The following is a 14814-nucleotide window of genomic DNA, read 5'->3' as shown; positions in this document are numbered from 1 at the left end:
TACAGGGCAGATTTCAGTGCTCTGCAGCAGCAGTGGAGCTGGCAGTGTGCAGACGTGCCCTCAGTGCAGCTGAGCTGAGTGTGGGGACCCCAATCCCATGGTGCAGTCACTAATTGCAAGGCAGCCACACCCTTCGTTACCATTGAAAACACTGAACCTGTCCCATCACTTCCCAGAAAGATGTGTTGGAGCAGGTAGGTGAGTCATCCCAGTGCACACTTGGGTTTTTTTGGGTTGGTTTTTTTTGGGCTTTTTTTGGGGGTGGGGTGGGGGGAGGTTTCCCTTTTTAAAATGCACTCATTCATTTTCTATTGTCAGCAGATCTCCAGCCAATAGGTTTGTATGTCCAAACAGGCTCCATATGGCTTCTGTCCCCAGCAGACCTGGTACAGGGAGAATCCTTCAGCTGAAGCTCCCATTGCTTTGGAAAGCTCAGCTAAAGGAATGTGCTCTGCCTTCAGACCTCCCGAGCACATTTGTGGTGTCCTGGAGGTTGGGGTTCTCCCATCCATGCCTGTCCCTCTCCATACTGAGCATGGCCCACTGACCTCCAGGGTGTTCACCTTCTACCCTGACTATCTCAGACCATCCTGTGGATTCAGGATGCAGATAAGTCCCTATGTGATGTCATTACACCACTATGGCTGGCCATACATGGCTGTGTATAAGCAGAGCAACATTTCTGCCTAATGTAAACTTAGGGAGATAGGAAAAGTTTACATTAACATCAACCAAGGATTCCTCTCTGGGCTGTTATCCATAGGCATTCAGCTCTGGAGTCCAAGCCATAACCTGGTGCCACCTGTGGGCTCTGGCCTGCCTTCCCTTCCAGCTCTTCTTGATGTAGTTGTCCTGCTGGCGATGCTTTATGCACCACTCTGATGTCAGCACATCTTTCCCTATCCAGGTCTATCGGCTCGGGGGAATTGCCAAGCTTGTTGAGCTGCTCCGCAGCACAAACCAAAATGTACAGCGGGCTGCAGCCGGAGCCCTCCGGAATTTGGTCTTCAGGAATCCAACCAACAAGATAGAAACCCGGAGGCAGAACGGGATAAGGGAGTGTGTGAGCCTCCTGAGGAGGACGGGGAACACCGAAATTCAGAAGCAACTGACAGGTACACAGAGCCCTGTAGTTGGTGTCAGCCCCAACACTGACAACAGCAGCCTCGTGCCCCTGAAGATATACCCCCCCCCAGCAAGGATTGTATTCCTCTCTACATTTGTCCATGTTGCCTGACGCACAGAAGGCCATACCAAAAAGGGGATGTTTTATGCTTCTATTGCATGAAATGGTGACTAAAACACAAGGCAGAGGAAGTCCTGGCTCTTCAGTGTCCCATGGTGTTTCCCCGGATTGCAGTTGCCCATTGGGGTTGTGTCTATCCCAGGTTTCTTGCCGGGCTACTCCTTGTCTTCTTGCACCCTTGTTGGCTATCTGGGTTGGTGTCTCATCTTTTCTTGAAGGATTAATCCAGGTTTGTTGGTGCAGGTCACCTTCAGCTCTGCCTGAGGTCCTGTGTGCAAACCTTCACAAGATTCCTTGAGAAATGCTTTCCTCCTGCAACCTAATAACAGGAAACACCGATTCTGGGAGGAGGGACAATGCTTATGAACACAGCTCCACATGATACTGTGTTCCTGTTACCTATCTCCTATAAGATAGGAGAGACTTGAGCTTATCTCTATCTCCTTTCTAGGTCTGCTCTGGAACCTCTCCTCCACTGATGAATTAAAAGAGGAGTTGATACAGGAGGCCCTCCCCGTCTTGACAGACTGTGTTATCATCCCTTTCTCTGGCTGGTCTGATGGTGGCTGCAACAGGACAAGGGAAATTATTGACCCCGAAGTATTCTTCAATGCTACAGGGTGTTTGAGGTAAGTTGGCATGTGGGGACGTATTGAATTCTCTACATGGGGAGAACAAACATTTCCCCATTCATTTTAATAACTGTTTTAGCACAGCACAGTCCCACTGTGCTGGGCTGTACCTGGCCCAGCAGCTGGTTGTGTATTGGCCTGCTTGTCAGATGGGTCGCCCACAAAGAGGAGGAACAGGCTGAGCACAGCGTAGCTCACTTTTGCACACCAAAACCAGAGCCCTTTTGCAGAGGATCTCCGTCCTGACTTGCTGTTTCTCCTACCTCCCTCCTCCACTTGGATGCGAGCTCCTTGTCTCACTGGGAACAAGTGGAAAAAAAATACCCTGTATAATTAGGTACTTTCATCAACTGAAGCTCTCCCCGAGGGAGCTTAGCACCGACCGCACCCTTAGCAGACATGCAGCCAGCAGGAGATGTATCTGCCTGTGAAACAAAATGGTTGAATGCAGCATGGGCCTTTGGAGGCGCGATGCTATCGTCCTCTGCAGCTGGGAACAGGGTCTGAAAGGCAGCCTTCCCCTTCAACTTCACATTATGATGTGAATGCAAAGCGCTCCACTTTTAAGACCATCCCAACTCATTGCCACCCCAACCCACTGCCATTAAAATAAGGGAAGAAGAGTATGGTCGTAGAGCTTTCCATGGAGTATAACTCCAGGTAGGCTCTCTCTTGGCGCTGCAATTGGAGGCAGGGATATCCAGCAGTGAGCTGTGCTGGGCTGCAGGGCAGCGAGGAGCTCAGTGGGGCTGCAGGAGAGCAGGACAGTTGGGCCAGGAGCCCCCACTCAATCTGACTCACAGCAGTGCCACATCACAGGGATGTGGCATGCACGGGGATGAGAAGAGCTTTGGGTTTGCCCTGGGCTCGAGCCATTGCTGCTCAAGAATTTCTGGATTGCAGATGAATTCATGTTAATGAAGAGGCTGCAAATCACAGCAAACATCAAATCCAGTTCTGGAACGCCTGGAGTGAATGTCTCACAATGACTGCCAACCTCTCTTTGTTTTTCATTTGCAAGCTACAAGCCACTAAAACAGGGAAGGATAAAAAAAAATAGCAAAAAGTCATTTCCTGCTAGTGGAAAAACTCCCCTGTCCTGGCAGTAGCCTGGCAGTGTGCTCAGGGATGCATTATAACCTGGTCAGTCCCATTGGTTGGACAGTCCCATTGCTGTTCTTCATCATGTCTGCCCCCATCTCTCATATAAACATTGATAGTGACCCTTTGCAGATCCACTGTTACAACCATTTGCATCTTCCTGATTTTCCCAAGAATAACAGATAGTCTTTTTTCCATCTTCTTGTTGGAGGCAAGAAGCCTACAGAACATCACCGTGTGGTCTCTAAGGCCAAATACTGCTGATTGTTATTGTCCCTAAAAGTACATCTTCTATACAGAACTCCTTAAGAAGAACTTTCCCAGATGAAATCAATCCAGATGAGCAATAGGAGCGCTCAGCATCAGGGTGATCCTACAGAAGGCCTCCAAAGTCAAACCCAACAAGTTAATTTGGCCAGTAGCATGTCCAAGGTCTCTGGCTGATAGAGATTAGAGTGAATCCAGCTAACCCTCTCCTCTCCTTCTCTCCTGACTTGCTCTGCAATGGCATTCTTCAGAAACCTCAGTTCTGCAGACATGGGACGTCAGACCATGCGAAATTACCCTGGATTGATCGATTCTGTCATGACCTACGCTCAGAACTGTGTGGCTTCTAACCGACCTGATGACAAGGTACCAGCTGCTGCTCCATAGCTCTTTACAAGTGTTCACCCCATAGTTCATAACTGCAGTTTTGGGGGTAGCTCCAAAACCCTATCAAGCAAGTCTGAGAGGGGATGGGACTCTTTGTGGCTGCTCTTTCCCTACCAAATATGCAGTGTAACTTCTAAAAAGGATAACTATGGCGTGGTATATGTCCTCTCTGTAGCTATATACAGTGCTGCTTCGTGTTTCTACCAAATGTGATACTTGCATTTTTTGTTCTGGGGGTGATTTCAGTCTGTGGAGAACTGCATTTGCATCCTGCACAACCTCTCCTACCGCCTGGATGCTGAAGTTCCCAACAAATACACCCAACTCAACCACATGGCCCGGAGTGTTTACGTGGACAAAACTCTCACAGGATGCTTCAACAGCAGGAGTGGCAAAATGGAGGTAAGACATGACACAAAGGGCTCGGAAATGTGTTCCTCAGCTCCCAGCAGGGACTGCAAGTGAGGAGCTGGATCTGAGCTTCCAATTTCTCATCCTTTTGTAGAATGATGAGTATGGTGTCCCTCTCCCTGAGGAGGATTTTAAACCCAAGGGACCCAGCTGGCTGTACCACTCAGATGCCATTCGCACCTACCTGTCCCTGATGGATCACAGCAAGAAAGATGCCACCCTGGAGGCTTGTGCTGGGGCACTGCAGAATCTCACTGCGAGCCGAGGGCTGGTAAGCACTCCTCTGCACACATGTGGCGAAACATGCCAGCACCTTACAGCAGTCAGGAGGAGAAATGTCCTCCCTCAACCTCAGGGCAGAATTGCAGGGCTTTCCACAGTTGATGATGTAGCTCAGGTGCTTATAAATGTCCCTGCAGAGGCTGAAGTTCTATCCCAGGTCTGTGTGCCTTTCCAGGAGCTCCTCCAGGTTTCAGTATCTGAAGAGTCTGTAAGAAGGAAGGGAACAGACTCCATAGCAGGGTTTGTCTGATGGGACAAGGGGAAGTGATTTCAAACTAAAAGAGTGGAGATTCAGATTGGATATAAGGAAAAAGCTCTTTACAGAGTGCTGAGGAGCTGCACAGAGAGGCGGTGTTGCTCCATCCCTGCAGCCCCCCAAGGGCAGGGCTGTGAGCACAGCTGGGGCTGTGGGTGTCCCAGTACATGGCAGGGAGTGGGACCAGATGGCCTTTAAGGGCCCCTTCCAACTCAAGCCATTCTGTGATCCTACAGTTGTACAGTTTCTGCTGTTGGTTGTAACACCAACATCTGTTGGTAGTGGCATCCTCCCTGCAAGACACCAGCGACTCCAGATGTGCACATGTGGCCAGATGTCATTTACAGGAGAGAGAAAGGACGTGCACGCACCACCCGCGTGTGTGTTTGAAGTGGGAGGTGGCTGTAATCACAGGGTGGGTTGTGCTGTGGATTGCCATTGTGGTCACATCACAATTGCTCATTACTCTCACAGACAGATGTCCTATAGACATCTGTATGTCCTATAGACATCTGTAGTATGGCAGCATGAAGTTGACATAGGCAGTGATGCTGTGGGCGTTGCAGGGGCTGGAACATGGCGAGTTGCAGTGCCCAACGTCAGTGCCGTGGGCATGTCCCCACAGGCTGTGCTCACGTGGGCAAACCTCGACTTGTCTGTTTGTGTCAAACTTCATCAATTCTAATTTAAATAAGATGGCGAGGGAGATAAAGGGGTAATTATTTTGTACGTAGGAGAGGTTTGTCACGTGTGCGGGGCGTTCCACCCAGCAACGCAGTGTGACTCACTGCAGGAGCCTTTGTTGGACAGCATTAACAGCTCTGATCTGCTGGGAGCTTTAGTTCCAAGGCTTTCTTTTGGGTTACGAGTCTTTCCGTGTGAAATACTTTGGGATTTAACTGAACTGCCTCACTACTAACAAGGATGGAGGTTGTCTCAGTATGGATAGGGCTAATTGGAGACATGGAGCTATTTGCTCCATGGAAATAAAAAGGCTTTCATCAACCAAAAGTGGCTTCTTGAGAGGTGGGAAAGAAAACAATGAGTTGTTCCACCAGTGGTGAGATAACTTGCTTCAGCCTTCTGGGATAGGATGGTTGGAATGGAGACTTGGGTGTACTTTCACAGTTTTTGTTCCATCTCAGAGCTGGAGTTGGGGTGGATTGCTGCATTTGTTGGCATTTAAAGGATAGAGAAACAGAGGAGAGGCTTGCAAAGCTTACTGTAGCCCTTTAGCTGTTATAGGAGGACTATGAATCTCTTCTCAGCCTCAGCTTTATATATTTCAATTGTGCTGGCATGGATCTGTAACGCAGTGCGTGTCTCCTGGCACACAGGAGGGACACTGGGTCTCAGCCCACATAAGGGGGTACCTCCCACCCTGCTCGCTCGATCTCCACATCACTGCTGATGGATGTGTGTCACTCCAGTAGTGTGATGATATCTTGTGCTGAGGTAGCTGAGAAGTTCAGATTAAACTCTATTAATAAGTGGGCAATTTATTAATGGTATGTGCTTCAAAGTCCAGGAGCACTCAGCTGCATTGGTTACGCCCTAAGATCTTCTAGACTTACGTAAGCAAAACATGAAATCAGGTTCCAAGATGTGTATTTTTGTCCTTCAGCTCATTATTTAAAGGTATCATTAGCTGTTTCTATTCCAAAGCGGCCTATTAGTTGTGGCATGGCAGGGAGCTGAGCGAAGACAATATGGACATGAAAGGTAAAATGTCTCCATTGGTTGGGAATATCAGTTAGGAGATCCTACAGGCCTCCAGAAAGAGGACAGAAGTCCCTGCCATATGACAGAGGATGAGAGGCTGACTTGATGGAGGAGTAAATGACAAAGTAAGTGGGATTAAGGCAGGAGATGTGCTTATTTTGTAGTAACATCATATATGCACATTGTTGTAGGTGCATTCTTCCAGCACTGGAAGTCATGAGACATTGCTGTTCTGTCTCCTAGATGTCCAATGCCATGAGCCAATTGATTGGGGTGAAGGAAAAAGGTTTGCCTCGCATAGCACGGCTCCTGCAGTCCAACAGCTCCGAAGTTGTCCGGTCTGGTGCTTCTCTGCTGAGCAACATGTCCCGACATCCTATCCTGCACAAAACCATGGGTAAGCCATTTCCACCACAGTAGATTTCAGTACCATGTCTAGTTTCTACCTCTCTAATATCTTCCCTCTCTTTATACACCCCATAATAAGACTCAGCCAAGCTCGCATACTGGGCAAATGGTGTAATTTGTTCTGGTCAAAAGACCATTACAGGTGATATAAGCAGGCTTAACACAATGCATGCTCTCTCAGCCTTTGCAATCAGATGGAATGCTTAATGGATAATGATGAATCTGCAGGGCTGGGAGGATGCAGTGCAGATGATAGTGTTTGGGGAACTGAGCCAGACATGACCTAAATCAATACCTTTCCAGAGGTCCTCACTGTGGGTCTGGAAACCAACTGAAGCTACTATGCTGTTACCATCCAGTCTTATTAGTGCCTCCTTTAGGGAATAAGACTGCATTCTTGCACTGAATAATGCTAACACAAATAATTTCATTCACCTGTGCTGGGTTTATTTAAATGTTGATTGGAACATTCCACCTCTTTAGCTCACCAGGTGCTCCCAGATGTATCACGTCTCCTGTCATTCCAGTCTGGAAATACCAACAGCTATGGCGAGATCATGACATCAGCTTGTTACACTCTGAGGAACCTCATCATGTCCAACCCACACCTGGGAAAGTGTTACTTGACAAGCAACATGCTCAATAATGTAGTAAGCCTGTGCCGAAATGGGTGAGTCTGGGGCAGAAGGCATGGAAAAGGTCTCAGGAAATGTGCTGCTCTACTGGGGTTATGCTTAGCTTGAACGTTCTCACTGGTTCATCTTTTTGGTTGGAGCATTCACCTCAAATGGCCAAAACTCAGCTGTGATGAACCATATGCAGATTTTATAAGTAGATGCTCTGGTTTACTGCCTGTATTTCATGAACTTTAACAGTCCGAACAGATTTTACCACTTTTCCTTTCAGGGATGGTTTGAATTTTGTACCTTTATGGCCCCATACTACAGCTTCTTGACTCTTGCCAAACTGTGTGCTTATTTCTGGCCAAATTGGAGCTCACAGTCTTTGGCCATATCTCCATTCCAGGACTCTCATCTCTCCTCCCATCTGGCTTTGTTTTAAAATACCTTGTGCAAGCAGCCTATTGTTTTCTGTTATGAGAAGACATTCACATGCCTTCTCTGTCATCTTTTGACAAACCACTTACAATTTACCTCTTGTTCTAAGAGATTCTCAGTCATTACCAGTGGCCTCTCTGTTTAGGTTGGGGCTCAGCCAACAAATATCAGTCACTTCATTGCTTTTATATGCTTCCATTCTGCAGCAAGCTCGATTAACACCAAACCCTGCCCTCTTCTAAGTCTTCATTCTTATGAATGGCATTAACTTCTGCCTGAAGTCCCGCTTGGACTCCCTCAGACCGGTCCTTGGCTCATTACTGCTTTAGCAGAGCATTGCACAACCGGGGCCATGCATTCCTAAATTGCTTTGGCTATTCAGCATGATGAGCTTTGTTTCCATTGACTCACTGTGAGAGTTACTAAACTCCAGGGAAGTCTCCAGTTTCTATTTCTCCTGACAGTATCGCAAATTTCTCCTGAGAAACTCCCATGTGAGTTTGAATTGTTCCTTTTACTGCAGTATATATTTCTGCCCCCGTGGATTTCTGTGCTGTTCTTATGAAAAAAACACCAGCAGTTTACATCCAGGACTCATCTGGCTCATGCCAGATATTGTTTTGGGATATGATAGCCACATCCCTTCTAGAGATTGGAGCTAACTTTTCCCACTTCCCTGTACCATCTCTGAAAGCAAATGGGAAACTTCAGGGTAGAATTTGTCTGTTCCTATGTCAGAAAGAGCCTCACATTCCCTGGTGGTAATAACTGGATCCAGCAGCTCCTGCAGGGAGACCATGCAGACCCCATGCTCCCTTATGGATGCTTTCCTTTCTCACGTTCCTCTCAGACACCAACCAGCACCCCTCCGAGTTGGGCTCCCTTCCCCTGGTGCTCCGTGTAGCTGTATTCTCAGTGAAAGGCATAAACAGTTCCAGTTTATCTGATTGCTGTGGTTACTTCTCCTTCCTGGTGCATCCCTATTAGATAATTGTCTGTCTCCTGCATATATCCTCCTCTGTGACGCAGCCTTCATAGTGATGATGGCATGTGTTCACACTGTTATTTTCAATCCCAGGTAGCAAAATATTGCATCCTAAATACCTCCATGTTCATTGCTTTTCAATGGCTGTTTGGCCAGATTTTCAGCCACAGCATTTTTTTACGCGTGGTCATTCTGATGACAGAGTATGGGATGGTTAGAACCAGAAGAACAATTTTGCAATAAAACCTCCTTCTCTTGGCCCAAAACATTGCTCAAGAATTTCTCGTTGTGTGCTGCTCTTCCAGTCCTCCAGGCAGAGCCAACAACACGATCTGCATCGCCCATGTGGTCATTCTGACCAGATTAAGTGTGGCCATTTCTTGTTGACTAGAAGGTTTTTGGTACCATCTGCTGTGTCTGTTAGAAAAAAGCCCTACATTTGCTCATTGGGTTTTTACCCTCACAGGATGATGCTTGCTGGTCTCACTCTGCCAGTCCCATTTCTCATTAGCCTAATGCACTGTTTGGAAGACACAACAGAAGCAGAAGATCATGGAGTCACTAAAGTTGGAAAAGGCCTCAAGGGTCCCCAAGTTCAACCCAGCCCCACCATGCCCACCAACCATGTCCCTCAATGCCACATCTACCCTCTTCTTGAGCAGCTCCAGGGATGGTGGCTTTGTGGAGCTGTACCGTGCTGGGAGCCAGGGAGGGTCTGATCCTGCTCCCCATGGCTGAGACAGGCTGGAGCTGTCACAGGGCTCAGGACTATCCCACAGGCAGGACATGGTCCAGCAGATCAGGAGCAGTGATAACAGCTGGCACTGAGGGTTAGATCTGGGTTGTCGTATGAAATGTTCCAAAATTATAGAAGATACTGTTATGACTCATGGTTTCGGAGCTGTTACGTGAGCAAGTATCTATTAACTTGTGCTGAGCAAGGACTTCTGGTTACAGTTGTTATTGTGAGCACAGAGCCCTTCCCTGTGCTGCCCTCCTGAGGGATTCGCCCACAACGTCCCCATGAAGTCCACATTGGCACCACTTTGCTTCTTCACCCTTCCAAATTTCACACTCCAGAAGTACATTTTCAGCTCAGATCTACCCTTTCTGTTTGTTCTGTTCTGGTCCCAGGGTGTATTGCCATGTACCATTGCTGGGGGAGCAATGAAGGGTTGGTTTCAATGATGGGGCCCTTCCAACTGGGAATATTAATGGTTATGTGATTTCATTTGCAGTCATCTATCAAGCCAGCGAGTGCCTGGCTGGAGGTGGCTTCTGGTGCTGCATTGTGGCTATCCATAACTCCCCCATGTTGCTTTCATCTTCCCAGCTCCTGTCCAAAAGCAGCCGAAGCTGCTCGCCTCCTCCTGACAGACCTTTGGTCAAACAGGGAGCTCCAGAGTGTGCTTAAGCAGGTAAGGAGAACACCTCTTCATTTTAGCTGATGGCACAGCCCTGTGACACACTCCATGTGTTAGCAGAGGTCTTTGTGAGGTTCCTCCACTCTTTTCTCTCATTTTCTTCCTACCATAGCCCTACCCTGTGGTCATATCACCCCTACAGTCAGAATAACCTCTACAGCCCCCAAGAGGAATATTTAGGGTTTGTTTTACACCCTGCAACAGAAACTGCAGAAGTGCTGCACAGTCAGGGCACAGGGCCAGCTCCCAGCCCAGTGGCTCGCTTTGAACCAGATGGGTTTTTCCAGCTCACCAACAGTAGCACCTGCACAGAGCAAAGGGCTAAATTAAAGAGAAGGAGTAACATCCACAAAGGGGAATACCCCGGGGGCAGGAAGGGAGAGGGAGCCTAAATATTGCTCTTCTCTTAACGGTGAGGGACTTTCTCCATAGGAGCTGGTGGTGTAGCTTTGAGTCATGCACGTGCTCCCACATATGGTCATTGCATTGGGTGTACATTGGGGTGGGAGTCTGCAAGCAGAGACGCACCTTGCATGTATCTGTGCTGTTTTTCCAGGATAGGCAATAAGATGAACTAATGTTCACTAAGGGACTAAGGCAAAGTCCTTTCCCCCAGCTGAGCTAGAGGAGCCCAAAACTTAGATGTGAGAAAAGGGCGGTCCATCTATGAAGGTGACCACTCGTGTGTTAAGGACATGAAGAGAGTAGAGGAGCCTGTTTGAGAATGGAGCTTTAAGGATGCTTTTGAATTGGCCAGTTGGGGTTTCCCACAGCAGTTGATAGTTATCCATTCTGAAAACAATGCACATTCACTTCACTCCATATCCACCTGCTTTTTCAGCAAGGATTTGATAAGAACATGATGGGATCTTTAGCTGGAACGACCTTCAGGACTCTTCCCTCCAGATTTTAGGAACCTCTCCACACGCATTTGGGCTGCAGGTGAGAATGGGGCCCTCATCCATGGGGAAGGGGCACAGAAACTGGGGATGGGTGAAGGGAAAAGACTGGAAGTTGGGTATGAATGAATAGAAATGATATCTTCAGTGCTGTCATATCTGGGTATCTTTGTTTTTCAGAGTTTGGAATTGGTTGATCTCCAGGAACACAACCCGTTCACAGTTACTTAGGATGTTAAAGATGTAGAGAATGTTTGTGAGTTAAACTCAACTGTAAAGCAAACCAAACGTATGGATTTCGTGTGGATCATACTGATATTTTTAAACATTTTCTTCCTTTTTTTGGGGGGGGGAGGGTGGGGGAGGAGAAGGGACTTTTATTGAGGTTATAATTTCTTGATGTCAATATGTTTATTGTTTTATTTTGCAAGAAGTGTGTCTGTGTAACTGTGCCCACATTGCTGTGTGTGTGCACGCGGCCAACGCTCACACCTGGCGAGTAGGGCTGAGTCCCCACCAAAACTCAATGTCAGCTGTGCAGTCTCAGCCCCTCGCAGCTACAACAAATCCCACCCGATCCATGCAACAAATGCTGCCACACCAAATTCGTCACGACCCATTTTCACCCAGAAGTGCAAAAATTGCCTGTTTAATGTTGTCCCCACGTTGCATATATGGCTGTTATCAACAGATACACACAATACTCTTCTTTGAAAAGGCTGCTTCTTCCTAACATTTATGAACATGAGCTTCTTTCCTGCTTCTGATTTTTATTTCCTCCTATGAGCTCTCGTAGTTATTAGTGTTTCTTGTTACCTAAACTCTTTATCTCCAGAAGCAAATTGTCAGCTGCTGATTCTCCCCTGGCACTCAGTGCCTGCTCTCTGAAGCTGTATTCACAGTGCTAACACAGAGCATGGTCTCACCAGGTGTCAAATCAATCACTGGGCACTGGAACAATGCAACCATAGGGACCGTGTGTGGAGAAATATGGCTTTTGGGAAGCTGGAGCCAGGAGGAGGAGCTGGCTTTGCCCAGCATCACTGAGTGCCAAGAGTGAGGGATGTGGCCTCTGTCATCACGCTTTGTTTGTACCAAGCAGTGTAAAGAAATAGTGAAAAAGGCAAAGCATGTGAGAAATGTGAGCTCAGAGCTGCAGGGGGGGGATCAGCAGAGGGTGTGCTGCAGGGGCACAGAGATGTGCAGATGTGGAGGGTGCAGGAGGCGTTTGGGAAGGGTGGTTTATGGATCTGAGCCTGGCAGGGAGGAGCAGTCTCATGTTTGCAGGGTTCAGCTCCTCGCTTGGTGACAGCTGGCACATCCCACTGACCTGGAAGGCCTGACCCCAGCTCTGCTCTGGGCAGCATCATCCCCACTCAGAGCACATGGCGCAGAGCGAGAGGAGTGCCAGCCGCTTTTCTCCTGGTCTACAAAGGGTGGCTCAGCCTTGTGCACTTTAATGAGCAACAGCTATTTGCTTGCATTCACCCACGTTCAGTCGAGAGCTTTCTGCGCGGAGCTCCCAGCCAAATGAAAGAGCAAAAAGCACCTTTGAAGTGGAGAGCTGGAACCAGGTGAATCCGGTAGGACAGTTTCAGGAGCGTTTTAAACAGCAGTGGAGGAGCCCAGGCCTGTGGGCATTCCCTCACCACAGCTGCCAGCTGTTGCATAGCTGGGTGTACGTCTTCATTTCATGGTTCAGAGTGTATTTGGCATGGCCCATGTCTATGGACATCAAGAAAGGCTGCAGTGTCCACAGGAAAGGTTGTTGCAGTTTTGTTTTAGAATTCCATTGCGTGCAATTTTGCATTCAGATTTGTTGCTGTAATTACACGTTAGGCAGTAAGTCCTGGGAGCTAATGTTTTTTTTTCCTTCTAAAATTAATTGGGAGAGCTAACTGCAAAATGGAATGATGGAATATTGAGGAAATTCATTCTAATTGGCTGTTATTTGAGCTTTATTTTAAAACAGTGCTGCTGCTTACACCGGTAATGCAATTTACAGCAGCTCTATATTAGGCACAAAGAGCTGCTGTAATCATCCCACAATTACATTTACAAGTAGTGGAGGTTTCATTACAAAGCACTGAGCTCAGAGGATTGGATACATCATTCACATCAGTGTTAGTGATGTGCAGCAAAGCTGACCAAATGGTACCAATAAAACCTGTCTTCATCCTTGGAGATCTCATATAGAATCATAGGATTATTGGAGATGGAAGAGACCTTTGAAGGCCATCTGGTCCAACTCTCCTCCAGCAAAGCTGATCTTCAGCTCTCGGCTGTGTGCAGCCCTGGATGCTCTCTCTGCCCTGAGCTGGGAGCTCCCTCCAGCCTCAGTTTCCCTATGATGCTGCAGGTTGCTGCTCTCATACCTCAGAATACAGTTAACCCAGGAGAGCAGGGCTGAGCTGTGGCCCCTCTGACACCCCTGTGCTCTTTGCAGCTCTTTTTCCCCCACAAGGAAACTCTCTGATACTCATCTCTATTTCCCTCTCAGTTTCTCTGTGTTAAATCTGGACTACAGACTCTACCCATGTAGGTGAAGTGACGCTGATGTCTGGCAGTGTAAGGAAAACCTCTGGTGTTGCTCATACCCAGAAGTCTGGGGACCTTCTTTTCCAAACCACACTTCTCCCAGAGGCAGAGCTCAGCACCGGGATGCTGCTCTCACCTTTTTCCACCAGTGTTCTTCCTTCGAGGGAGACATTGCTTCATAGAGGCATGTCTTCAGCTGCAAACTGCTCCTTGCTGAGCTGATTTTTTCCCTGTGTAAAAGGCAAGGCAGGGCAGACCTGCAGGGATACAGCCAGGGCAGATCTGCAGGACATGGGTTGGAGTGATGGACAACTACTGAGGAGGAAAAGAGCACAGCGAGCAGCACCCTGATCTCTGCCAGCAGCAGAATAAGAGCAATTGGGGCTTGATTTGTGCGCAGGACACACAACCATGTAAATAAATACCACACTTGTTTGTCCTGGGCTTAGCAGAGCTTTTTTGGCCTGTTTTCTCTTAAATGCTTTGTCTGTTTCGTGTATGTACAATCCAACCCACCCCAGCATTTCAGAAGCCTCATGGACTGCATGGAAGGCAGAAGGCAGTTTTATTCCTCTCTGACCATACAGCAGTTTGAGACCACCCGAGCCTGCCAGTCCATAGCTATACAGTGTATTCTGTAAGATATAGGTATGTGAGAATAATGTATCAGAGTTTTGTTTTGGCTGTACTGTATGTATTTGCTTCATTGGAAAAGCTGAAATCAATAAAAACTGCTGGAATTTCTTCAAGCCAGTTGTTGTGGATGGATTTATTTTGCTTTCATGGGAGAGTCACTATGAGTTACCACTCCAGTCTATGGAAGTCTATGTGTTGATTTCACCATTCAGATGTCAATGGTGTGGGGCCCTGGAGTTCCCTGCAAGCAGTTATGGTCACTGCGAGGCCATGGTTTGCATATGGCAAGATTATTTCACCCTGAGTGTGTCACTAACACTTTTCTATGCTGGTGCCTCTGTGTCATTTAGCACCCATTTCTTATTGGTCTATAGTTCACTAAAGTTTCACACACAAACATGACCTTTAGTCTTAGGGCACATGGTGATGTGTGGACTCTTCATGCTAATCAGGAGCAAATTTAAGGCTGCTTCTGCTCTGGGAACTTCCCAGCTTTCTCCAAGGAACTGCTGCTAACAGCACTGAAGAGTTTGGTCTCTGCTTCACATCCTGCAGCAGCTGT

At 47.6% G+C, this 14814-nt stretch overlaps 1 protein-coding gene across 1 annotated transcript in view; it reads left to right on the top strand.

The window, feature by feature from the left end:
* Positions 1-14365, top strand: part of PKP1 (plakophilin 1) — a 35577-nt gene extending 21212 nt beyond the window's left edge. The window contains exons 5-14 of the mRNA XM_032449281.2: positions 908-1115; positions 1698-1875; positions 3498-3612; positions 3880-4035; positions 4139-4315; positions 6548-6701; positions 7196-7382; positions 10089-10173; positions 11021-11121; positions 11259-14365. Coding sequence (XP_032305172.1) covers positions 908-1115; positions 1698-1875; positions 3498-3612; positions 3880-4035; positions 4139-4315; positions 6548-6701; positions 7196-7382; positions 10089-10173; positions 11021-11092 — 1332 coding nt within the window. The 3' untranslated portion in view covers positions 11093-11121; positions 11259-14365. The remainder of the gene's footprint in view (positions 1-907; positions 1116-1697; positions 1876-3497; positions 3613-3879; positions 4036-4138; positions 4316-6547; positions 6702-7195; positions 7383-10088; positions 10174-11020; positions 11122-11258) is intronic.
* Positions 14366-14814: the final 449 nt, after the last annotated feature.

The sequence above is a fragment of the Coturnix japonica genome, chromosome 38 (genome assembly GCF_054131305.1).
Source record: "Coturnix japonica strain WE chromosome 38, WE-NBRP24, whole genome shotgun sequence".
Taxonomy (NCBI): Eukaryota; Metazoa; Chordata; class Aves; order Galliformes; family Phasianidae; genus Coturnix; species Coturnix japonica.
The sequence above is the reverse complement of the archived record's forward strand: the minus strand, read 5'-3'. Positions and strand labels throughout refer to the sequence as shown.